The 26,540-nt window shown below is 41.2% G+C and overlaps 2 protein-coding genes across 3 annotated transcripts; one reads left to right on the top strand and one right to left on the bottom strand.

The window, feature by feature from the left end:
- Nucleotides 1–891: 891 nt before the first annotated feature.
- Nucleotides 892–10,073, top strand: POMP (proteasome maturation protein). Its single transcript, XM_014965880.1, has 6 exons — nucleotides 892–970; nucleotides 2,452–2,549; nucleotides 3,440–3,500; nucleotides 4,676–4,777; nucleotides 6,800–6,893; nucleotides 8,532–10,073. The coding sequence occupies exons 1-6, from the start codon at nucleotides 968–970 to the stop codon at nucleotides 8,597–8,599; spliced, it is 426 nt and encodes a 141-aa protein (XP_014821366.1). The 5' UTR covers nucleotides 892–967; the 3' UTR covers nucleotides 8,600–10,073.
- A 1,441-nt stretch (nucleotides 10,074–11,514) lies between these two features.
- On the bottom strand, nucleotides 11,515–26,384 carry SLC46A3 (solute carrier family 46 member 3). Of its 2 annotated transcripts, XM_014965878.1 has the most exons (5): nucleotides 26,075–26,384; nucleotides 18,180–19,053; nucleotides 17,648–17,731; nucleotides 16,147–16,303; nucleotides 11,515–14,193 (listed from the first exon to the last, which is right to left on the bottom strand). In XM_014965878.1, the coding sequence occupies exons 1-5, from the start codon at nucleotides 26,267–26,269 to the stop codon at nucleotides 14,106–14,108; spliced, it is 1,398 nt and encodes a 465-aa protein (XP_014821364.1). In that variant the 5' UTR covers nucleotides 26,270–26,384; the 3' UTR covers nucleotides 11,515–14,105. The 2 variants fall into 2 exon arrangements, with proteins under 2 accessions (XP_014821364.1, XP_014821365.1); XM_014965879.1 differs by lacking the exon at nucleotides 16,147–16,303.
- Between the last annotated feature and the right edge of the window lie 156 nt (nucleotides 26,385–26,540).

Here is a 26,540-nt window from a genome sequence, read left to right as displayed (position 1 = left end):
GAGTGTGCCATTAAAACATATATAAAATTCACATTTAAATATCACTTTTTATGCAAGATTTGGTGTTTAATGGTCATGGATGAAATTTGTAGCAGCAGGACAATTTGGGGCAAATTTGAGCTACAGGTCTCAGAAGAAATGCATAAAATAGATGAGCCAGACACACATGTGGAGTTATGCATCGAAATCTGTGGAAAACTTTCTTATGATTGTTGAAAAGTTTTTCACCAGTTCTTTAAGTGCAAGCTACTATTAACCCTAATATCATACTGCTATAGTTGCTATTCATATGTGTCTATTAATAGAGTATCTACCCACCCTTCTCAAAATTCATTTCCAAACATTAACCTGCTGCAGGCCCATCCCTGTCGGTCACGGACAGAAGACCAGGGTCCCTGGCGCACCCTGACACCTCTCCTTTGCACAGTGGTGCCCAGGGAGGTGCCAGGCCCAGCCCAGCGCCAGATGCTGTCTTTACCTCAGGAAACACCGCTGCCTCATTTTGCTACCTCTGGCTGCCAGGGAGCCCGTCAACCCAAGCTCTCTGCTTTCGCTGCCTGTGGCCCACTGGGAGAGAGGACGGGTTTGACCAAGAAAAGCCCCCCTCACCTGACGCCACAACATGGCCGCCTGGGCAGCTTATGTGGGAAGCCACTTGGCCAACTCCAGCTCCTTCCTGGAGCCAGGGTGGTATCACAACAGCTGGGTTTTGTGGGCACAGTGAGGCAAGTCCGCGAGCAACACCCCTGGAAGCAGGTAAGCCACGGCCGAGCTGGGCACAGGGCCGGAGGGAGCCCTCGCCCCTCACACCACCTCAAGGCCCGGCCGCCGCCATCATCCCAGCCCCGCCCCCCGCGCGGCCCCGCCCCTCCCCGCGCTCCCTCCTTGCGTCTGACGCAGCGCGCCGGGGGCGGAGCGGAAGTGAGGAGGAGGAGGCGGCGGAAGTGGCTGCCGGTGTGCGGACAAGATGGTGAGTGGGGGGGCTGGCGGCGTCTCTGGAGCGATGGGGACCGGACCCGGTCGGTGTGGCGTGTGTGCGCGCGCGCATGGCTACCCCTCTCCCTATACTTGGTCGTTGGGGTCCTCGCGGGGGGCAGCCCTGGGGCGAGGGGCGGTGGGGCTGTGCTGAGTCACGGGGGTCCGGCGCGGCCATGGCGGGCACTCGTGCTGCCGGGTCGGGGGCCCTCACCGGGGAGAGGCGTCCCTCCTTCCCCCGCTGCCTGCTGCGCCGGCCGATCTCCGCTGGGCATCCTCATGGGTCGGAGAGGCGCGGAGGATGCGCGGCTGCGGTTAAAGCCCTTCTTGGAGCGGGAAGGATGGGGAGGCCGGGAGAGCCGGGCCTGCCTCCGCCTTCTGTGGTGGGTGGCAGCGGTGTGTGACTGCCTGAGGTGGACCAGGCACCGGCGTGGCCTGAGGGCGTTACTTTTGGGGAGTATTTAATGATTTTCTCCTTGCATTTGACTTCCACATTGATCTTCCCTCTTGTCACATCTTCCAGGTAGTGTATCTCTTTAATGCATTCACTTACAGCAATCTTAAAAAGGTCCCCTCAGTGTTGAATACACTAGTTGGTCGGAGCATTATATGCATGCAATAGCGCATACTTCAGGGGTTTTTAATACCTGTTATTTCCAGCTAACGTGTTAGTACAAATAACCCTTAGCTGTAAGCGGGAATTTTCTGTTGGATCCGGCAGTGCTGCTGGAGGAAACTCCTGCACTGAACAGCTCATCACTGTCACCGTCCGGAGATTATTGCTGTCACCTTCCAGAGTTTATTATACATTGGCCTATTGGTGGAACAAGTTGTATGAACAGTCCCAAAATCACTACAATAAAATCAAGCAGGTTATCATGAAATTAGCAGTCTGGGTTAAGATGGATTTACTTTGTCTGTTTGTGCTTTTCTGGTGTTCTGCTACAAATTACTGGTTTTTTTCTTTGCTCTTTCAGTTAACTGGCTAGTATACTAGAACACTTGAATACAGCTTGTTCTCTTTATGGCAGCCTTAAACCATAGATAAAATCAATTTGATCTTACTTGATTGTGTCTGTATTGAAACAAATGAAGGAATGCTCAGACATGTTCCTTTCTGCCCTGTCAGCGGAGCATGACCTGCCTTCTTCCTTTCTGTCCCTGCAGCCCAGGGTGGGAATGAACAAGGGGTAATTGTGAGTTTAACTATTTCAGCCAGATCCAAAAAATTTGTTATCAGTACCTTTAACTGTTATCAGACTTTCTGTAAGAATTAATGGTGTAGTGTGGGTTTGTGGGGTGGTTTTGTTGGGTTTTTTTTTTTCCTTTTTTTTTTTAAGAGATTGTAATGTCTAGGTCTTGCATGTGAGTAGTTTGAGAAGTCTTTGAATACTTTATTTCATTTGCCTGACCTAATGGCCTATGTGAAACATGTCTAGTTCTGTTAAAGTAATCCTTGCTTTTTTTGTGTTCCAGAATCCAAGAGGTGTTTCTTCTTTGTTGAAGGATACTATCCCAATTACTGACTTTTCACCTTCAGGACTATTTGAAGGTCATGACCTTCTGCGTAGAGGGTATGCTTTACTTTTTTTTGTTGAATTTTGCCATAACCAGTGTTGAAGTTAAGATACAGGAAGAAAGTATGCTGGCTTTTTAAAGAAGGTTCTTGGAAGGTGTATCATAAAATCTATAGCTTAAGGTGCATATATTTAATCAGATTGTCTTTCAAGAGTAAAGTTTGTATGAAGCATCAAGAAGAACATTAATGTTGAGTTTTACGTGTGTGATACTACTCTTTAGAAAAGAGATGACAAAGTATTAATATTTATGAAATACATTCTCATTTTAATATACATGTATATGGGTGCTATAGCACTGTGGGAAGTGGCTAATTTCAGCATTAGTACAAAAAGTAAAGTTAATATAGTAAACAGTGGATTTGGGTTTTATCATTTTACATGAGTGCAAAACTATGTACATGTCTTGGATAATGAATCTAAAATAAGTTTGTGGAGCTTAAAATGTGGGTAACACAACTGTGGGTGTGGGGGGAAAGTGTGTATAATACTCCGTTGCAAAAGATTGGAGACTTCTAAAATCAGATACCATGTATCCTGGACATAATTAAATCATGATGTTTTCATTTATTAATATTCTTCTCTGTTTATGAAAAGGGTCAAGGAAGAAAAATTGTCATTCTGTTTTGTCAAACTTAACAATTTACCTGAATTTTTAATTTACCTGAATTTTAAATTCTTTTTCTTCTGGTACTGTTGCAGTTAGAGCTCTTATTTACTGCTTTGCCATTAAGTTTGGCGGGTTTTTTTTGTAGTTCAAACTGTGCTAATTGTGTGTGTCTGTGGGCTGATATTTGTGTCTGAGATTAGTTTTGAAATGCAACTTAAAAAACAGTATCCTGGTTAATTTGAAGTTCAATTTCTTTTTTTTTAACTTCTATTTCTAGCTTTACAAGTGTGAAAAATGAATTGTTGCCCAGCCACCCATTAGAGTTGTCAGAAAAAAATGTAAGTGTAACATCAAATGTAGCCATCTTCACTCTTAACTAATTATGAAGTTTAAGTTAACGGTGTGGTTACCTGGACTGCTTTGTGTGGTAACAAGTAATGAGTAGGGTCTTGCCTTTAAGAGAATAAAGATGTTCAACAATAGTAACATTTTATTTATACAGTAACACTGTTGGCAAATTTGTTTAATGTTAACCTCCCACTTGTGGCTCTGTCCACTTCAAGTATGTCAGTGGGCTTCTAAGTAGACCTTACTTAGTAAGGTCTAGTAGTCTAAAAGTTATTAAGCTAGTTGTGCATGCAGCCCCTCTGGTTAGGTGGGGAGCACACCTGTCCTTTCAGGAAGTCTGATCCTCCCATTTTGTCTGTAGATTTACCATATGCCTTCATTTTCAGATTTTCAGTTTGTGAACATATAAGTATTTTTAATTACTTGATCCTGTCTAGAAATTTTGTAAGTTATTCAGCTTATTGTAAGTGTATGCAGTCTTGTCTGGCTTAGACATGACTAGTGAACCACTGAAGAGTCTCTCTGGACCGTAGGTTCAAGGCAAAGGGAGACTAGACTGACAGCCTTGGCTAAATAGCTGATTGAAATAAATCTTGTCTCTGGTGCCTGTTTTGTCAGCACAGACATTAAAAGCATCCACTAATAAATAGATTTTGTCTTTCTGATCAATTTTAGAGCAGTTGGTAAAATTATGAGCTTTCTTTTACTTTTCGGAGTCATATGGAGTATATGTGGTGCTGTGTCTTCCTGCTTGATCAGAAAAGTATTTCAAGTGTTTTCAAGTAGAGTGATGGCTAACAGTAACATCAATTTGTGTTCTTACCTTAAACCAGACTTTGCTTCCAATTCATGTTGACAGCATTGTAGTAAAGTAGTGCAAGACTACACCACTTGGTGGTGTTACATGTCCTGATTGTCAAAAATAACAAAATAAAATTGCTACTATTGATTTGTAATAAAATCCAGCAAAAATAAATTTCAGTTTAATAAAACAAATATTGCTGCATCACTATATTTTGTGTACATTTGAGACATATGATGGAATCACTGCATTTTTACATACAAATTTAATAAGGAGTTCACAAATCGTAGGAGGTCAAATATCTCTTCTGTGGTTGTACTTGAAAGTAACTTTTTTCTAAAATAAAAATCAATGTTGTTACAGTACCAGCTAAATCAAGATAAGACAAACTTTGACACGCTGAGAAATATTCAAGGACTCCATGCACCTTTAAAGCTGCAGATGGAATTCCGAGCAGTGAAACAGGTAGGTGTTTTTATCTGACTGGTGTAACTTAAACCACTTTAAAAACTTTTTATCTCAAAACATGCTTTCAGAGCATTTCTTTGTTGAAATACCTTATGTTTTCAAAAGAAATTCTTTCACTGGACTGTTTTTTTTTTTTTTAAAAAAAAAAAAAAAGAAAAGAAAACAATCTAAACTTTTTATCTCAAAACATGCTTTCAGAGCATTTCTTTGTTGAAATACCTTATGTTTTCAAAAGAAATTCTTTCACTGGACTGTTTTTTTTTTTTTTAAAAAAAAAAAAAAAGAAAAGAAAACAATCATTGCAATTAATAGTTTCCAGAACAGTCAATACGCTGAAACCTTTCAGCTGCCATTCCTGTATTGGTTACTTGGTGAAGTGGTAACTGGTCTAGGTTTTCTGTGTTTTAGCTTTCTGTAAGCCTTTAGAGAAAAGCAGGAGGAATTGAGTATTAATTCCTAAAGTTAATACTCTCCTCTGTAGAATGTATAGCCTTCATGGGAAGGAATCTCTGCATCTTTAGGGCAAAGAGACTTAGGGATGTGAGGCAGGTAGTGATTTAGGAACAGATGTAGACATAATGTGAAACGTGAAGCAGAGAATTTGCTATGTGCTTACTGTTCTGCAGCCTTTCTTGTACAGTCAGGCAGGGGAGATCTACAGGGAGTTAAGTTCAAAAGTTTTAACTCTTAATTGGGAAGTTGAGTTTGTCTCCTTTTCTCCTAGAATGGGGAGTAACTGGAGGGAGTCTGTCCCTTAGGAAACACAGAAAGCTTATTGGTCCTAGTAAACTTTTTTGGCCTGTTGAAGATTGCCAATCTACTAAGAGTTGTTTTTCCGAGTGATTTGGGACAATTTTACACTCCCAATGAATCGGGTGCTAGTGAACCACACTGAGCTGCACTAAACTTGGCAGAAATTACAGGTCCTGAAGGTGTGGAACTCAGACAGGATGTATTAAAATATCCCTGGATCTCAGCTGTGCTGTCTTGTGAGGACAAAATTTTCTTTTTCCTAACTGATGTTAGCACATGGCAGAAAATGAGGCAGGTGAGGGTATCCACCTAGTGTGTCTCCACAGGTATTCTTGGGTGCATGGGGGGGAGATATGGTGATTAGGTTTTTCACTCCTAGCTTCGTGTTAGATATACAAATTCTCATGTGGTTTAATTTTACTTTGCTAAAATATTTACTGGATGTGAACTTCTGACAGGTGTACCAGTAGGGATTATGGAAATATTGGACAAATTTTGTGCGTAAAAAATGGAGTTAGTTGATAATTTTATGGTTGTAAAATATGTTCATGGTCTAGCTGAAGTACCACTACTAATAGTGGTACTAATACAGATATGCCATTCTCAGAATATTTAAAATCTGAGTGCTGCGGGTACCACTTAACTTTTTTTTTTTTTTTTTTTTTTTTTTTTTTTTTTTTTTTTTTTTTTTAATACTGTGGGTGAAGGGTACAGAAGAGGGTGTTGAACATAGCTGGGAGTGGACTTGAAGCTAAAGAGCTGGTGAGGATCGGAGAAATATGATCTAGATCAATTGCAAGGAGGATTGTGCTTAGATATGAAAATCAATATCGCTCTTTCACTTGCATTCCTGACTTGTGTCAAAGATGCTGGGAACTTAGAATGTGGTTTCCAGACCCTGGAGCATATGTCAATTGTCCTATACTGACCTCAGGGCATCGATGTGTTTGTTGCAGTGAGCCTCCCCAGCTTTATGTGGTAACAGAGCAGAAAAAAACCTAGTTTTTTAAACTTTGCTATTTGCTGTAGTAGCTACAAATCTAGTGAAAGGCTGTTCTTTTCTATAAACAATAGAAAGTGGTGGTGTTAGGTAGGTTTTGCTAGCTGTGGATGCCAATAAATAGTTCTCTTATTTCATCGTCATTGTTGAAGGAAGAAGTGACTTTGCCTGTTGCTTTTATCAGTCCCTTCTGACTGAGAAATCCAAATATAAAACTCCTCAATTTCAGACTTGCAGGACCTTGAACTCTTGCTGTCTTTTTACAGGTCCAGCGTCTCCCATTTCTTCACAGCTCAAACATGGCACTGGATACTCTGAGGGGAAATGATGAATGCATCAGTTTTGAGGATATCCTTAATGGTAAATACATTCTGTTTTGAATATTATGGAAACATTTAAAGGTGAAATTTGGGATCTGTGGAGTTCTTTGCCTCTACAGAATAAGAGAATTAATCACACAAAATACAAATTAAAAATTGAATTCCTAAAGGCAAAGTAGCACTGGGGGGAGGAAAAATGAATGTGGTTTAGCTGCTAGTTGTGTGCAAATGAGTCTGAAATACTGACCAAGCCGCTATTTTGCTTGTAGGTTAGGTTTCTAAAGGAGTAGAAGATTATGCATTTCTGTTGTAAGCCTGTTTCCCCAGAAACTTTTGAACTACTTGTGCAGATTTTGACAGGTGGAGGTTACAAAGATACAAAATTTTTATAAGTTCTATAATGAAAAAGAAAGAAAGGCTGTAGGAGAGATACCAAAATAATGAACCAGAGATGTGGCAGGGGATAGGAAGACTCAAATAACCTCAACAGTTTGTGGTTGTGTCGTGGGCTACTGACTGACAGTTACTAAGTGTGGAATAGAATAAACCTGGAAAAATAGTTCTTAAAAACACCCTGTTTCTTTCTAGCTGGTGGTTAAGGACATGGAAGGAGGCAGAGGGTATTTTGAGATGGGACTGGAGAATGAAAAGAGTCAGGGGGATAGGAAACCAAAAGTAATGGAGGGGTAAGTGGGTAATCTAGAGCATGAGGTAAATCTGGGATTATTTTCTGAGGTGGATTTACAGGGAACAAGGGAAGGAATTTCAGGTTATTGTGGTTCGGGGGGTAGAACAATGTCAAACAAAATTTATAGGAATTTGATTATTTACTATTGTTCACAACAAGCTGTTATGCATTTATACAGTGCTAAAGAGTGAGTGAATAGTATTTTTGGTAAGGTTCTATTTATCAGCTGGGGCTGGAATAGATAATTTTGGTGTCTCTGAAGGAATTGAAGGAATCAACATGCCTTATTTATGGAAGTAAACCACTCCAATAACACCCATAAAGAAAGGTGTGTTTCTTCTAAAGTGCACTCACAACCTTTTTTTCTGGCCTTGATTTTTTTTTTTTTTTTCTGGAAGTGAAGTTCATACTGCCAGTATTGGCATTTCTTGTGCTCTCTGCACATTGCTTGATAACCTTGGAGTACAGTAGCTAATGTGAACCCTACTTTACAGAATGGAGGAAATCTCAGGAATCTTTATAAGCATAGAATTTCTGTGAAACTGGGCGGTTAGGTGGGGAAGAGAAACCATGAGGGTGTCCCAACTGGGGAGTGAGCTCCTGTTGTGCAGAGAAATTGCACTGGAAAGATGTGGGGCACCTATAGGGAAAAAGCTTCAGTCAGACTTGAGTTCTCGTAAACACAAAACTCAATCAGCCTTGAGATTCAGGCTACAGGACACTGTGCTTACGTAGAACAGGTTCGTTTCACTTGCAGAGTGTGTGTGTCCTTAGGAAACACTGTTCCACTGTAAGTGTTAATTTGATCATTGCTTTGGGTAGGGACTTCAGAGTTACAGACCTGCACTGTGCAACGCTGTCAAAAATTAGTTGAGTAACTGTTGCACTAGGCATTAGAATGAGGGGGGGGCGGGAAATAAATCATGTTCATAGCTATTATTGGTCTTTGCTGGATAAAAGCCTCATGCTGTCAATTTTTTTTTTTTCCAGATCCTTCACAGAGTGAGGTTATGGGAGAACCACACATGATGATGGAATACAAGCTTGGTTTATTGTAACAAAATGTACTCCACCAAAATGTTTTGTGCGTGTCTTTCTAGTGCAGATCTACATCCATGATACTGAATTGACACTCACAGCATTAAGCAGTCCTACAGTTATCATTTGCCTTCCTTGATGAAAAGGCACATTAAATGTTTAAAGTCTATAAATTGTTCTGTGCTTGTTGTCAATTATATAAATGTCCTGTAACTAGGTAGTTTAAATAAGGTCTCTTTATACACTGCTCAGGATAATAGCTTCTTAACTATGGAATACTATATATGTATACACAAAATCCCAAAATACCCATGCATTTTAAAACTGATTACTGTAGGAAAATGCATTTAATGGATGTTCTTGCAGAAGAACTTTTTAAGGGGGAAAAGAAGGTATTTTCCTTTGAGTAACTTTGTTCATGAAAACTTCCATACACTTTTTAAACTATTGAATAAAAGTTTGCTACAAATGCTGTTGTGTTCCAAAATATATTTAATTGTAAATCAAGAATCTCTTATCCACAACACAAACAGTGTTGTTCCTTTTTCTTGCAGTATTTTTAAAGATCTTTAACTTCTGCCCTACCAGTGGAATCCTGCTGCATACATTTTATCCCCCCCGTTGACAGTTGTTCATGGGTGAGGCATTAAGCTTTTGTTTATAATTGGAAGTATTGATGTAAGAAGGGAGTTAAAGGTCTCGATTTTTTCATCTGTGTCCCTGAGACGATATCCTGGTTTCTGAAAGTAGAAGCAAGTACCATTTGGAGTTTAAAGAGGTGTTTTAAAATCCATAAACGTAATCCAAATGAGCCCTCCTAGATCTAGGTATTTTAGTACTTGGAGACTAAGAAAGAATGCAGTGCCTAATTATGACAGTACCTAATAAAGCTGCTGCAGTGAGAACATGAAGATACAGTGGTACTAGATGACAAATACTGAAATAATTTTTTGTGGGTTTAGCAGAATCAGATCTTAGTTAAGGGAGGACAAGAGATCTATAGCTAAATATACCTTTTAAAGCAGCAGGCCGCTCTAAGGTTTTTTTTGTGTGTGTGTGTTATTAAGTTCAGGGTTGTAACAACTATTTTCTGATTTCATACATGTGCATGTGTCATGTAAATCCTGCAAGGCAGCTAATATGATGTGGCATATTAGGAGGGAAAAAAAAGTTCAAAAGATGTCATCTCTTGTTGTATGTGGGGAGCTTGAAACAATGTTTCTAAGACAGAAACTGTCTTTATTCAGCAGGTTTTCATGACTTGGTTAAACCGCTAAGTGCACTCAGTGTTCTGTTGCAGATAATTTTAGCAGAAATGTTGCTATAAACCTCTTCTCACAATCCCAAACATCTCCAATATGCTTAAATCTGCCACAAATTCCCTACCCATGTGGGCGAAAGCCTCTAGCTTCCGTCCTGTAAATTTTACAGTGCTTTCATGTACATCTGTTGCAAAACACAGCAGCAAATTAAAAACATTGAGATGACACTGTATGAGATACTTTACTGGTGGTTTTATTTGGTTTGATATTTAAACTGGTTTCATTTAAGAAGTGAAGCTTCTAAAATTGTCTTTCACTTGAGAGTAGCAGAGATTGGAGCAATGAAATACCAGCTATTTAATTTGTACTTTTTGCCTTAGTAAGGTTAAACATAGGACAAATAAATTGAACATGCAAATGTAGACCTACTCACTGTTTTCTGTAGCTGTCCTGGTCCTTCTGTGTGCTGATATACTTCATTAAATATCAGAATTGGCAGCTATTTTATAATTGACAAGTTTTCTGGCAGTTCTGTATAAAGCAAAAAAGTAAACTGTTGTTATAAAGTATGATTGGGGTTGAGTAGACTTTGTATTGCTCTATGCTCAGGCCAGAAAGGCTGAGGGATTACCTTGCCAGATCTGGGGCAAATTAGGGTACAGGCATGGATTTTTAGGAGGATTTTCAGGTTTGCCTTTCTTCCAGCCCTGTTCAGAAAACAGGGAGCCGCTGCATCGTTGTACACAGTTACTGGTACCTTGTAGCTCCCTGCCTCCGTGTATGTATCTAGTTGGCCTTTCCTGATGTTGGTTGAAAGATAGATGCTGTTGTATCACAGCAAAACTACATGAAGACAAGTAATTTAGTGGAGTTTCCCCGTGCAGCGAAGAGTGGACGCGGATGAGGAGGCTGGATGTGATTTTGAGGTGGTTTTGTTCAAGGGTTAGAATACTTTATTACAGTCTTGGGTGAGATCAAGCCATATTCGGAGCAAGGAAGTGGCATTGTTTGTTACATCTCGAAGGAGCTAATTTTAGGGGTTAGCCAGGCTGGAAAGCAAATGGTGTGTGTTAAGAGGCCTGTGTTAATAATGTAACAGGCGTCAAACAGGACTGAGGCAAAGAGCTTTGGAGATAAAAAGGGAAGGGTTACACTTGTGCAGTGTTGCAGCGTGTTGAGTTGGGGACTGGGCTTCCTGCCCCAGCCTTTCTCCTCATTTCTACAAGCATTTCTCATCTTATAAAGCAGGAGCTGCAAGTAGCAGCCCCTGGGGAGTGACAGGCCAGACGTGCTGACAACCAGAGATGGGACAGACTCCACCATGGTCTCATGTGGGACCCAGCCCAGGCAAGAGGAGGAAGGTGCTTGCAGACCCGCTGGTTTCACAGATGCCACACAAGTCCCCTCACTGTCTTCTTGGAGATGGCAGTGCTGTCCCTGCTCTGCAGTTCCCCACCTCTTCTTGGTGCTGATGTTCTGGGCAGCCCCCTCTCCTCTCCCTAAGTGCAGGAGGAAGGCAAAAGCAAGTCTTCCTGCACTGCTGTTTGTTTGTTCTGATTGCAAAAAAAGAGATGATACCACAGTGCTGCTGCTTCTGCTCACACAAACATTCCTCCACCAGTCATCCCCTTGGCCATTTGTCAAAAACCAAAGCAAGAACTACAAATACAACATAAGAGTTTTAAAAAACAAACTTCATTATTAATTTCTGTCAAAATAATTTGCATTTATATACAAATAGAGCAACTATTATACAGTTGGAAGATTTTGATTTAATAATCTGAAGCACATTAGTACCTGATTTCCTCAGCTTGCACTGTGCTAGGCACTTCGAAACCACAGTTCATATCCTTTGTGTGTTTTGACCTGAACTTACAGCCAATTCTAAGCGCTGCATCTACCAGAAATACTTTGCAAACAGCAAGTACTTTGCACAGCAAAATCAATCCACAACAAAGCCATTCCTCAAGTGAATGTGTTTGTTCTCATTTGAATGGACACAGTGTCACTGTGGAACGGGCTCGCTGTGCTGTTACCTCCCGAGTGCTAGCGGAGGTGTGCACTGGAAAGGAAGTGAAGGCACACACCATCTCTCAATTTGCTTTACTTCTTTCCAGCAGTTTTGTGTGAAATAGTTAATTTTAAAAAGCCTTACATAACTGCATGATGACAAGGCAAGAAAGACAATGTAACCTTTGTGCTGAAATCCTTTACATCAGTTTTGTTAATCTCTCTACAAGTCCTCATTATGTTTTGGACCCTACTGATTATTGTAAATCTCAGCTTCTCCAATAAGTTGGCAGCAACTTGGGCACCTCAAGGGAGGAGAGTTAAGCAGTTTTATTTACTGGCCAGTGTCTAAACTAGTTAAGAAAAACTAATGAATTTTAATTGCCAACATCAGCCTTGGTAGTTCAGGACAGAAGTCTAGGAGCTGGCCGTAGTTATCAGCTGTGTAAATATTCATTCCCCTGGTCCTGGATAAACTGCACTGTTTTCACCAATGATGGTCTCCTGGATAGTGTAAACTCTCCTTTACCTTATTTGAACCCTCTTCAGAAGTTCTCAAGTGATCAGGACACATAGCTTGGAAACAATGCTGTCATTCAAACAAAAAGAATCTTGCAATAGTATCATGATGCGGTATTAATTTATTTTTGTGGAGTACCGCTGAGAAGCTCTGAGGGCTACTCTGTTCCTGTGATGGATATTAATGGCTGTAAGCAGATTGTTGATTACACAGCATATGCTGTGTCCGTCCTCATTTTTATCCTAAGCTGTGTGCCTGTGAAGTCAGGACCCACATCATAGTTGCTTTCCTAGAGTTTTCCTTCTGTGACTGTCAACCACTTTATGTTATTTTGATTCCTCTACCTAATCTGTTTTGGGGAGGTGAGTCACATACAACCTACCTGTACTTTCAGGGATCAGAACAGTATTATCTGTCCAGCTCTCTCAGAAAAAAGCACAGGGGAGCGGTCCTTGATGTGGTGTTATATTTACACGTCTGCTGTGCTGTGCACTCCAGAAGTTAATACTCTGGACAGTTTCTACTCAAAGATCTCAAGCAAGAAGGTGATGAGTCAATGCAGAAAATGATTTCTATGTTTGGCTGTCTCACCCGTTTGCACTGTGGCCCTGGACAAGTGTCTCGTCCTTGCTGTTGACTTCTCTCTCACTGCAACAGGGAAGATAATATCTATTATGGAAGGAGGCTCTTAATAGCATTTGTAAAGTGCTTTGAAGATGAGAAGATGAGAAATGCTGTTCAAGTGCTCTTAAATTACGCTGCATTCATTGCAAGATGATTAGATGCATGATTCAGATTTGGTTACCTCATCTCAGGGTTGTTAAAAAACACAGTCAAAGATCCAGTGAAAAGAAAGGCTATTACAGCCTTTCAGTAGAAGAAAGGTGGAAGTACAGTACAGCCAATTTAACTAGAAAACAAGAAATATCTACAGGACAAAAAATAGAGGTGTCTGTATCCAGTCCCTAATATATGGAAAATGATAAAAATAAATGTGCAATATGGCCTCTGCAAAATGTAGGCATGGGCCTAACTTCACACTCTGCAAGCTGGAGATTTTGTAAGTATGACAGTTCCCTGTGAAAATCCATTTTAAGAACTAAGTCACAGGCAAGGTCCACACATCATACATTAAACTTGCACAAAGACTCTGTGCAGAGCAGTCAGTCTGCGTACAGCAGGGGCAAGTACTGCCTCCAGTCTGGTGGCTTTCTGAAAAAAAAGTACCTCTTAGCTTAGTAATTTTAGACAGGTTTGGGGGATTCACCATCAGAACAGGCCTTTTAAGATGTACACAGCAGACCACATCCTCAGCTGGCACGAGCTCCAGTGGCTTCAGCAGAACTGCCAGCACCCTCTGAGTTGACAGGCGTTATCTCTGTCCCTCACTCAGAATGACACAGGATGTATCACAACGCACAGCTGACGCTCTCACACTTGAGAAAGGGGTAAGTGGAAAAAGAGTATCATCCTACCTCATTTTTTCCTTCATGCTGAAAGCAGCATTCAAATCTCTATTGCCGGCCTATTTGCATAGTTAAGTCTAAGAGCTAGCTCTATTCAAGTGCTAAAAAATGACTGGATAAAGAGCGCTACCAATTTAGTGCTTGTTGCTGCAGGGCTGCTTTGAGACTGGGCCTGCAACTGCTGTGTTATCTCTAGGGTCTCTGTATGACATAATGGTCTCTGCCACCACAAGTCAGAGGAGAAAACCCAAGCAGACGAATCCTTTGTTCAACTCTCCACGCTCTCGATGCTGGATACTTCTTCAGGTACGAGCAGAGCCAAGTCCTCCCCGTTCCAGCTTGTGCACAGAAGCCAGCTGTGAGACACAGACAGGACAGGCAGCTTTAGCTGAGATGATAGTTACCTATAACACGCTGATTCAGCAGCAACACATGCACACAATAGCTCTGTTACAGCCATCTTCTGTGGCACAGAGCTGTTGACATCTCTTAGTAAACAAAAGCAATGACGGTACTTGCCCTTTATTACACGTTAGACAATATCATTACTTCTGTCTTTGGTAAGTACTAAACCATTATTTATTACAGACTGGAACATCTACCCTTTCTGCTCTTGAATAGTAACGTTGCATGACACCTTCAAAAGAAAGGTTTTAGAGAGAGGTTATTCAAAGGGTGGGATATCTGAGACACTAGTGACGGAAGGAAAAGAAAAATAACTTTCACAAATTTTTGGTGATGATGGACTACAGCCCTGATTGCAGGATGGACTAATTAAAAGCAAATATCTGTTACCTTTTGCACAGAAGAGAGTGCTTTCTTAACAGAAACTCTCTCTACAGCACTGAAATAAACTAATATTTAATAAAACAAGAATTTCCTGGGCCTTTGTTAATATAACTGAATTTCTCAAATTTTTTTATTACTTTACTGAAAACATATTCTCCACACACACACAAGATCCCTTTGCTTCAATTCCTTCAGAGCTGAGACCCATCACTACCTTCATCTTCAGTTTCCATTAGTGCAGCTTCTCTGAATAGACTGCATAAAACACTGTAGTCAGGCAGGCACAGACAAGAAATTATGTGAAATGTTGTAAATCTATAGCATTATCACTGCCTATTTAAAACTTCAAATGCAGCTAATGTAGAGATAAAAGGTGAGGGAGGTGAAGTCTAAGCATTAGGTAAAAGACAGAAGTCTCCAGCAAGAGTACCACCCTCTTAAAACAGCTTTATTCCCCCAAATGTAAATCTATCTAATGAAAAGTGATTCTTCTGTCATTACATCTATGTTCCAGCATGCTAAAAAGACGCGATTTATATTGGAAATACTATAAAGTGAACTTTGCTTTTATGAAACTCATGAATAATGACCTTTCACCGTCAGCATTATGAGATGGTCACTAGATATGATTAGATGCAAATACTATAGAGGCATGTTTTTAAAATATGTCTAGAGGTTTATTCATATGGGGCTTGGAGTTAGTGCAGATGTTTTACAGATTTTAATGGCACTGGGTCACAAGGTACGCATGACCAAGGAGCAGGACAGACAACTTCCATTGAAGTCACTGGGTGATTGTTCATGTTTATAACCCTCGTTAGCAACTAGAAAAGCTCAAGACTGCAAAATGAAGCTCATGCCTTTCAAGTGATCTGTTACTTTTGTTCTTTGTGCAAGGCTTTCCTGTAAGAAAGACCATGTAAAGGTCTCTAACCAAGGGAAGGCACGCACGGGCAGACAAGGATGTGGTGTACCACACTAGTAGCACACTCGGGGTAGGTTTCAGTTTGGGGGAAAGAGCTGACAAGTTCACAGCATGGAGCTGAGAGGAGGCAGCTGGATCAGGGCTAGACAGGGCTGGTGATGGAAAAACTCCAGCATGGTGTAGGGGAGTACATGTTGAAGAGAGAAAAACCAGGAAACTGCAGCCACCTGCAGCTGCGGAGCCACTCCACTGCGCTCAGGGACTGGTCTCAAGCCTCACTGAGAGAAAGCAGCCCCCTCCATAGCATGGGCTCCCTTTCTCCTATCTGTTTCCCCCAGGGAAGAAACTGCCATATTCCCTCATTTCAGCTCTGCCCCACTCCTAGCAGCCCCCCGTACCTTCTATAGGCTTGCCAGATATAACCAGTTTCCTGAACTGGGTGGAAGCTGGAGGCAAGGCTACACACAAAATAAGCCCAGCAGACTAGAAAATACTGGTTTGAGAACTACTGCACTAAACCATTCCGTTGCATCTCATGTCAAAACAGAAATTACCAGTAAAAGCAGTCAGAAGCACCCTCCTGAGCCCTACTTACCTCAGAACAGCCAGGGGAATTAGACAAAGGCCAGCTGATAGGAGGAAGCTAAAGCCTGAGAACCACGCAACAGTAGCTGCATAGAGAATATTAAAAACTGAAAGTGCAATGGTGCCCGTCACAACTTCTAAACAGGCAATACAAGCAAACACAGCACCTGCCAAAAACAAACGGATGGATTACAAACAAAACACAATAAAAACAAAGCTCCTTCAAAGTACTTAAGTTTTTAAACTTTTTTTTAAAGATCCATCTACTGTATTGTAGCAAGTACTCCTACAAAAGACTTATTTTTTAAATGAAAAAACCCCACAACATTTTGCTCATTTTTCTGTGCTATCATTCTATCACCATACCTACTTTCTTGAATCTGCCTATCACATGAAGTTCAAACTGTCCATCCTCACTAACCATGTTCTGCACATCTCTGTCCTTCGCCCCTTCCAATTCTCCTCTCGATTCTCACTCTTCCATTTTCCTTCCTTCTCTAATCTTCACCCCTATATGCGGAAAAGGCTCTGAGCCACCAAAGACTGTTCATTCAGCACATAACCATCTCCTTCTCATTGTTGAAAGGAAAGAAGCAACTTTTTTTTTTTGCACTGTGCTACCCATTGGGCTGGCAGTCTACCCCATCAGTGTCTTGCTGAACACGTTTTCCCAAGCAGCGTTCATAGCCACAGGACCATAAAGAAAATCACAACAAGCAAGCAGAAAAGGATGACACGGGGCAATCTGATTCCTGCATCAAGCTACTCAAGTAGCCCAAGCCCTGAGGAATGCCAAGAAACTGCAAAACCAGGGGTGTATGTTAGCATAGTGCAGTACAAAGAGATCTTTGTTTTAGTGTATAAAGATATGCCTTTTAAAAAATAAACCCAAACAACTCAGGAGAACGCTTCTAGAATGTATATGCTCCCCAAAAGCAAAATATGGGATACAAGAGCCACATTTTGAGGCCTGACATGCTTTTTCCTGTGTTCCGTAAGGAAAGGACTTTGAGAAGAAGTATGATGGGACACGTTTAAGTAGCCACAGGCACCCTGTGGTACATAGCTCAGGATCCAAGTCTGATCATTTTCAAGTGCTTTGAAGGCTGACCACCTATTGCTTTCTAAACTATTAAGTGTGACACTGACTAACTAACAGAGCTGTATCTTTCTCTGCCTGTCAAAATCTTGTGAATGTAAAAGCACATGTGAAATCACAGCTGTACAAATCTTGAGCGTTCCTCTGCTTCAAGTTCCCCGTGGTCTTTATTTTTAGACCAATATCTCCTTTGAAGGCTGAAACTTGCAGTAGTTTTTAAACACAATGTTGTTTATATTAAATTCAGAATCAAAAGACATTAATACTATGACATAGGGTCATATTATATGGAACTTGAAAGAAAAGCAGTCTTACAATACTGATACATATCTGCTTGTTTAAAGGTAATCTTGGTGCATTATGGTGTAATAATACCATATTGTTGTATTGTTTAAAATTGAATTCTACTTACCCTGTTCACCAGGGAGAACCACCTTCGACAGCATGGATCGGAGAACAGGAATGGGCATAAAGCACAGCAAAGATGGCACTCTTACTGTAAAGCAAAGAATCAGTCATGAGGCACTGAAGTAATAAAGAGCCAGGATTTTTCAAATGCATTGCAAATTAATTAGTCATATACTTTTGAATGCTCAGTTCCCCAAATAGCAAAAGGCAATAAAAAAGTCGATCTAGGAGTGCACCGAGACACAACTATACAAGCATAGACAAATTAATAAATCAAATATATCTGTATGGCACTAAAATCAAATCATAAGCAAATAATTCTATTGCCTATTATAAGCAAATAATTCTATTGCCTCTCCACACACTTTATCTTTTAATTAAATTCTAAATCAGTCTGACCCAACACTGTATGTTTTACTTCTCTATGACCCTTTTAAGACAGTAGGTCCAATATCTACCAGCTGCACTCACTACAGATAACAGAGCAGTATTTTCATACGTGTTATTGACTATGGAATGACTGATTCTGAACTCACCTAAAAACATGAGCAGGGTAGTTTTGGCAAAGGCAGTCATGATCATTCCTCCAATGTAAGAAAATATCCCAATAAAGACAATATAAATGTCTTTGAGACATTTAGAAAATAAGTAAACTCCTAAAAAACTTGTCAGAGAGACAGAAGTGAAGGCAGCTGCTCCATACCCAATGTACACTTCATTCCAGCAGAGTGGTTCATCCAGTTCATACAGGGTAAAAAGCGAACTCCCACCAACCATAGTAAACAAGTAAGTCATAAATGTAAAAAGTAACACAATGATTAAAATTCTCTTTTTATGAGGGGCAGTTTTAAAAAGCATGTACACCCCAGAAAATGTCTCTCTCAGAAGTTCTTTACAAGATGCTGGTGCCTGGTGCCGCAATTCAGATACGCCTACTGTATCTTCCAGAAAAAATACAATATAGATAATATTAACAAAGTGAAGCAGAGATGCTGTCACAAATGTCCATGTAAATCCTATTCCTCTTAGAAAGTAGCCAGATGACAGTCCTGCCAATCCAGTTACAACTCCAAAAATCAAATCCACCACAGCTATTCGTGTGGTCTTCTGCTTCTCATCGTGACACACGTCTGCTATAAAAGCAAAGCCTCCTCCAAGGAACGTTGCCATACTCCCAAACAGTCCGGTAATAAATGTAACCGCAAATAGGATAGAGAGTGACAAGTCAAAACGTGATATTACAGTGAGGCAAATATCAGCAATCAAAGCTCCCATTGATGGTAAAACTAAAGATCTTTTTCGTCCCTGGCGATCTCCATTAGCTACAATGACAAAAGCAACTATAAGGCTGGGAACTGCCCCAGTTAAGTCCAACTGCATGTTAAAAACAGAGGCTTTTTCTTGAACTTCCTGCAAAGAGAAAACAAAAATAATTGTAAATACTATAATACATTGTAAAAAAAATTAAATCTATAATAATATTGCACTTACATAATGCTCAGCATGCAATACAACATATAGCACAGTACATGTTTCTAGATTATAAATTACATTTTTATAAAACCTAATACATACAATAATGTTTTATAAGATTTGTCCTGGTTTCAGCTGGGAGAGAGTTAATTTTCTTTCTAGTGATTGCTGTGTTTCAGATTTGGTAAGAAAGGAATGCCAATAATGCATATTGGTTTAGTTGTTGCCAGGTGATGTTTATATTTTTCCAAGGACTCTTTTCAGCTTCCCATAGAAGCTGAGAAGGAGCACAGACAGAATGATGCCAATGGAATATTCCCTGCTGTAGACATCATGCTTGGTATGTAAATGGGGTTAGTTGGGGAGCAGGTGCTCGTGATCACTAGCGAGTGACTTGTGTCATTATTCTTGTTATTGCTGTTTTCCTTTTCTGTTACTGTTCTATTAAACTGTCTTTACCTCAACCCATGAGGTTTTTTTCCTTTTCCCCTCCTTTTCTCCCTCTTCTCCCTACCCTTCTTGGGGGAAGGAAGCAGCTGGAACTGTGTGAGCAGCTGCGTGGTCCTAGTTGCTGGGTGGGGTTAAACCTCAACAGATTAGACGACACTAAAATATATTATGCCAGAATAAAATGCCATACATTACCGTGCGTTATAAGAATGCATTATATTACAGTAATCGCTAAGACAAAGGAATTGCATATTCTGTTTCCCACATCTGTAATTTGACCTTCAATATTCCTCAAACACCCCTTGTTACATTTTAAGCAGGAACATATTTCCTAAGGTACAGTCTTACCAGTACTCTTGACAGAGAAGTTTCAATGGAGACAAGAAATCAATTCTTTTGATCATGCATTCACAAGAGCTGTGCTTATACTGTAAGTATCTCCTTCAGTACAGGGCATGGCAAAAAGGACACTGGAGTTATTTAATCCCTCAGAAATCAGTAGTAAACCAGACTTTGACTGAAGAACACACCCCATGCTCCCTACTCACAGGAGATCATTTTTCCTTCCAAATAATCCTACTGAGAGGGTTACAAGAAATGATCCGCTGACTTGCACATTGTGCAAGTAAACAGATCAGAATTTGTTCTGACATCCCAATGTACAATGTTAATAAAAAATGTGAAACACGGCATTAAAAATTATACCAACTCACTGGTACACGAATTAACTAATTTTTAAAACACTGGAAAGCTCTGGGTTCAGAAACTGTCCAAATAAGTGATGTCTCTATAGATTTGCTACAGCAGGTATTCACATAAGGAACGGCAGCTAACACTGTAACAATAAATTGTAAACACCCACTACGGAAAAATTTCTGCCTTCTTTTCAACGGAAGTATAAAACCCATATGTAGCTGTAAACCAACCAGTTAACAGAACAGAATCACAGAAATCACAGAATCACATGGGGTTGGAAGGGACCTCTGGAGATAATCTAGTCCAACCCCCTTGCGAAAGCAGGTCCACCTAGAGCAGGTTGCACAGGAACTTGTCCAGGCAGGGTTTGAATGTCCCCAGAGAAGGAGACTCCACCACCTCCCTGGGCAGCCTGTTCCAGTGCTCTGCCACCCTCAAAGTAAAGTTCCTCCTCATGTTTAGGTGGAACTTCATATATTCAAGTTTTGCCCATTTCCTCTTGTCCTATCCCTGGGCACCACTGAACAAAGACCGGCCCCATCCTCCTGACACCCTCCCTTTAAGTATTTATAAGCATTGATCAGATTCCCCCTTAGTCTTCTCTGCTCTAGACTAAAAGACCCAAGTCCCTCAGCCTCTCCTTGTAAGGGAGATGCTCCAGGCCCTTCATCATCTTTGTAGCCCTCTGCTGTACTCTCTCCACAGTTCCCTGTCCTTCTTGAACTGGGGAGCCCAGAACTGGACACAGTACTCCAGATGGGGCCTCACCAGGGCAGAGTAGAGGGGCAGGATGACCTCCCTCGACCTGCTGGCCTCTTCCTGATGCGCCCCAGAATGCCATTGGCCTTCTTGGCCACAAGGGCACATTGGTGGCTCATGGTCATCCTGCTGTCCACCAGGACTCCCAGGTCTTTCTCCTCAGAAGTGCTCTCCAGCAGGTCAGCCCCCAACCTGTACTGGTCCAGGGGGTTATTCCTCCCCAGGTGCAGCACCCTACACTTGCCCTTATTGAAGTACATCAGGTTCCTCTCTGCCCAACATGAACATGAATAGCTGTAGAAAAAAAAAAGAACTAAAGAAAAGTCAATTTAAAAAAAAAAAAAAGACTATCTTGTTATGAAGCCAGCTGCTAAATGATGCTCAGCAAGCTAATTCAGATCTTGCTTTAATATATCGATGCAGGCGAGAGAGACAGCAGCCACAGCAGCCCTTTCAAAGTCAACCACCTGATCAGACAGCGAGCAGCAGGGGAAAAGGAAGTAACTTCATTCGCGCAAACCCTTTACACTCTTTATGATAAACTTGTAGATGCAGAGAGTAAAGTCACTCTGAAAGTTTCCTTCAGGCTTTCTGCAGTATCACACTGACTTGGGCAGGAGTTGTGCTCTTCATTCAGTAGCAGGTACAGCCACATAAATCTTCCCAAGCCCTTCTCAGCCTGTATGCAAGCCATCTATATTCCATGTTTCAGGTCTTTGCTCTATAACTAACATAATCCCCACTGAATAGCATCCAAAAGATGAAAAAACTCAAGAATTTTCAGGAATGTACTTTGGGCAATTTTAAAAGCTGCTGAGCGCTTTATAAATTCCTATTTGTATTTACAGACAAAGACCACAAGTTTCCAGTTCAATCTCTTTGTTTACAAGACACCAGGTGTTATTGCAAGAGGAAAATTCAGCTGATCCTGAGGCCTCAAGGAAAACCCTGAAGATCGCTAGAATTCTGGAGTCTTTTACTTTCTTCCCTTATGGTGTCTGACTACCTTAGGATTCATGATATCCTGTCCACTGGCCAGTCCTGTAGTCACCCTGGAAGGGTCAAAACCATGAAGAATGAACAAACCAAGATGGAAAATTATATTGATGTCTTTAACTCCTCCCCTGCTGACAAAAAGAACTCTATGCAGTTGTATACATCACTTCTTTACTAGGATCATGTTTCAGATGTGAGGGTCTAAGAAATGCTAATACATTAGAAATAAAACATATATCATTTCAACCCACATTAACCATACAATACAAATACCATTGCCAAACGATAATGAAGTGTTAAACTGGAGGAACAGAACAACAAAGACTTGGGTTTCATTGCTGTGGATGTAGGTGTGCAACACAAAGAATGTGGCTACACATCCACCTACTGCAAATGACCACAGCCTTGCTGACACAAATGACTTCTTGTCTACTGATGAGAAGACTAAACGACAAAAGTACAGAAAAACTCCATTTAGAGTGTAAAGCACTCAGCTGCCCACTTCATGTTTTTGTAAAGTCAATGGAAACGCTCTTAAAATCAATGAAACGACAGACATTTGAAGAGAAAGGTCTAGTTTTTTTAATCTGCAAGTTCACTTTACTCTGAAAAAATGTTCATGGCTGACAGAAATAGCTCTTACAATCTCAGATTTCAATACTAAAAGAATCGAAATTAAGAAGCAATTAACTTCTGTAAGGATTAAATGAAAAAAGAAGTGTAGTGCCTGGGGCTGAGCAATGCATAGGATGTGATAAACTGATAGACTCATAAAATTAAAAAATTACTGGGTAGTAAAGGAAAATGCATGGATTGGTTAATAAATAAACTGGAAGACAAATAATGTTTAATGATAGCTCTTTCTGAGCTAAAAAAAGAAGAGTATCCAAGGCAGTGGTTGGAATGCTTCAGCTTGTATTCAAGTTACCTTTGAACTCATGTTATTATAAAATGATTGCTTTCCTTCAGATAGTAAGAAATAATTAATCTAAATGTTGCAAAGCCTATCCATTTCGAATCATATTCTACTTTTTTCCAGGCTCCAAATGTTTCTTGTCTTCAATTTCCTTTTACATTTCCCTTTGAAATAAGTGAAATTAGTAAAAACCTCCTCCATTCTCAGAATGGAAGGACTTATACTAAATTAACTATTAAGGGAGGTGTTCTAAAAGTTAATGCCAAATAGGGCCTGCTGGAAACACTCCTGACAGCAAATTTTACAGCATCTGTAAACATAAGTCAGTTAGGACGGTCTTGGAAAATCCAGAACACCTACTTCACACGTCCCCAGCAAAGGGCTTGGAACTGCATTACTGGATCTACCCTCTCCCCCATACCCAGGACTATTACTCAGCACAGAGACCCAGTTCCACTGAAATAAACGGGGGTTTTGAGCATTTTATATACTCATACTGTGGAAACAAGTGCAGTATCAAAATGCAGGCAAGACACTCACACAAGAGCATGATTGTTCAAAAGCTCATGCCCTGCTGGCACTCACTGGAATGGAGGGAATGGAAATTTGGCAGAAAGGGAAACAAAGAAGTTCTGTTGCCCATTATTCAACTACTGTCTTGAAGGATTCATGTTCTCAAATATCAAGTTAATTATGCTTTGTATCCTTTACGTCAAAAAAACTGTAATGCTTGAATTCACCACCACATCAAGAGATGCTATCTAAACTTCAGCTGAAATGAAGCACTCCCTTTCAGTGTTTTGCAAAAAGAAATACGAAGTCCTATATCCTGAGCACAGGTGATCGCCATTTGAAAATCAGGTTGAATTTGGGGGATTTCTAACAAATGCAAACTGTAGAAATGTTTGTGAAATGTACGTTTCTTCATAAGCTCTGCAGTTAGAACTGTATGCACCACTTATGGTTTTCTTACAGGTGCTCCTTCCATGTCAGACACGGGACACCATATGACAAAATGCCCACACACAGCACCAAAAGTGGAACTAATGCTACAGAAAACACTTTGGGGGAGTAACGTACAAGCATTTCTCAGAAAATATTTTTTTTATTATTTCCAAATTAATTCAAATGGGTGGCATACATTACCTTCCTTGGCTGATGGGTCAGCCCAGAAAGCTGGCTGGACTACAATTCTATCAACTTTTTTACTTTCACATCCTTTCTACTATGATCGGCTTCTGTCATTTGAGGAAGAACCTACTCCATGCTAAAATTCCTGAATTATTTACTTGATCATCATCGATGGAAATCTGTACCATAAAAAATTATTTTATATATGACAGATGAAGTAGATCATAGAATCATAAAATTGTCTAGGTTGGAAGGGATCTTTAAGATCATCAGGGTTTTTTTGTTGTTGTTTGTTTTTTGGTGGGTTTATTGTTTTTTGGTTTTTTTTAAGGTTGGACTCGATGTTCTCAGAGGTCCCTTCTAACCATGGTGATTCTGTGATCTAGTCCAACCATCAATCTAACTCTGATAAAAAACCATCACTAAACCATGTCACTAAGCACTATGTCAACCTGTCTTTGAAATACCTCCAGGGATGGTGCCTCAACCACTTCCCTGGGCAGCCCATTCCAATGCTCAATAACCCTTTCAGTGTAAAAATTTCTCCTGATATCCAACCTGAACCTCTCCTGGGGCAACTTGAGGCCATTTCCTCTTGTCCTATCACCTGTTACTTGGGAGAAGAGACTGACCCCCGCCTCTCTACACCCTCCTTTCAGGTAGTTGTAAAGAGCGACAAGGTCTTTACTCGAGCTCAGATGAGCTGAGGTATTCAGTCTTGTGCACATGCAGTACATCAGAGAATCAAATCTGGAATGTAAGCAAAAATTTTCAGCTGCTGCCCTTTCAGCAGCATAGGGAAATGCCAGCTGACTGTTTCCCTGACTCCATCTTCTGTGTAATTTACGTCTGAGCTATCTGCTTTTCTGACTGTACAGTGGTTTCATGTTCCTCTTGATCCAGTCCAACTGCTGATTGCTGCGGCCAAGGTTGGCTCTGTTGCACCTCTTCTGCAAATGTGTTCCCTTGTTTGATACAGCAATACGGCAGCCAGAGCAAGTCAGAGCAGTGCACTGCTTCAGAAAACAACTCAAACTCCAAAAAACTCAAAAAAAAAAAAAAAAGAGATGAGCTGTCTGTTGAATCAGTGCCCTGATCAAATCCAAACTGTAACCTGTAACTGCGGAATTGGGAGATACAACACATGGGGGGGAAGCAAGGCAGGCGAGAGGGAAAGGAAAATGAGAGTATGATCATCTCCTCTGCTGGCATCTCATAGTTAGCTCCGCTTACATGGAGCATTAAGACTGCACTAGAAGTGCAATGGAAGAGATTCCAAACGACGAGTAGGCATTCAGCACCCTCAACTATGAAAAAGTGCTAAAAAAGTAATTGACCGTGGGACACTGTCATCTTGACATCTTTGTATTTCAAGAAGGCAGGCAAGCACTGCTATGCATGGTAAATCATCAGCTATGTTTGACTGTGCACAAATCAGTTAAACATTCTTTTTCATTTTAAAATTACAAAAAAATTTATATTAACCCTCCCCATTCTTCATTCCTGTAATTCCTCTGAAATAGATGTATCCTAAACTAGATCTTGATCCTGAAGATTACATTAGCTAAACTTTTCGTGCTCGCACAGAACGCCAGCAGTCAGAGGGAACTGATGGCGCACAGAGATGCGCAGCTCCCGCTGGAAGGAGGAGCCTTCCCCGGTACCCGCTGTAATGTCAGGCCGATGGCAATTTGGGCCCGATCCTCTAAGACGACTTTCAACTCCCGCTAAAATACGAATTTATCTCAGCATCTTCCTGGAGAGGATTCTTTGCCAGGAAAGCACTGGAGTTCCCTGCACCACCGCGCATCGGCAGGGCACTGACAGCGGGTTACAAAACTACCGCTCCTCTATAAATAAAACATTATATAAAAAGAGGTTACGCTGTGACACACCTCCCGGCCCCAAGTTTATTTACAATTGTGAGGTTATGGGGGGTTTTTTTGCTTTTTTTTCCCCCTCCCCCTCTTACCTTCTGCCTGCTACAAACCGGGCTAATTTTACCCTTACCTTCTGCTTGATATAAGCCGGGCTACTTTTATTCTGCTCGCAGCGGGTGGCATTGCCGTCCCCGCCGAGGAAGGTGGAGTTGTTCTCCTCCTCCCACAGCCGCCGGTAGATGAACTGCTGCACCAGCGGGGTAGTCAGGGAGGAGGCGAACATGTAGACGAAGATGACGGGCTCCACGCACAGAACCTTCCTCATCTCGCCTTCCTCCTCCTCCTCCGCCGGGCGCTCAGAAAACACGGGCTCACCAGGCGAAAGGAAAACAACCCCACACGCTCCGCCCCGGCCGCTTGACAGCCCCGACCTGCCGGGGAGAAGCGGCCCCGCTGTTCCTCAGCGGTCGGGGGCGGGCCCGCGGCCTGGCCGGGCCCAGGGGGGCACAGGAGGGACCCCCCGCTGTGGTGGCGGCGTCCCCCCGGGAGGTGAGGGGATGGGGGGCTCGGCTGGACGAGGGGACACGGCCCCCTCC

Source organism: Calidris pugnax, unplaced genomic scaffold (assembly GCF_001431845.1).
Source record: "Calidris pugnax isolate Ruff unplaced genomic scaffold, ASM143184v1 scaffold20, whole genome shotgun sequence".
Classification (NCBI taxonomy): Eukaryota; Metazoa; Chordata; class Aves; order Charadriiformes; family Scolopacidae; genus Calidris; species Calidris pugnax.
This window is presented reverse-complemented; position numbering and strand designations above follow the sequence as displayed.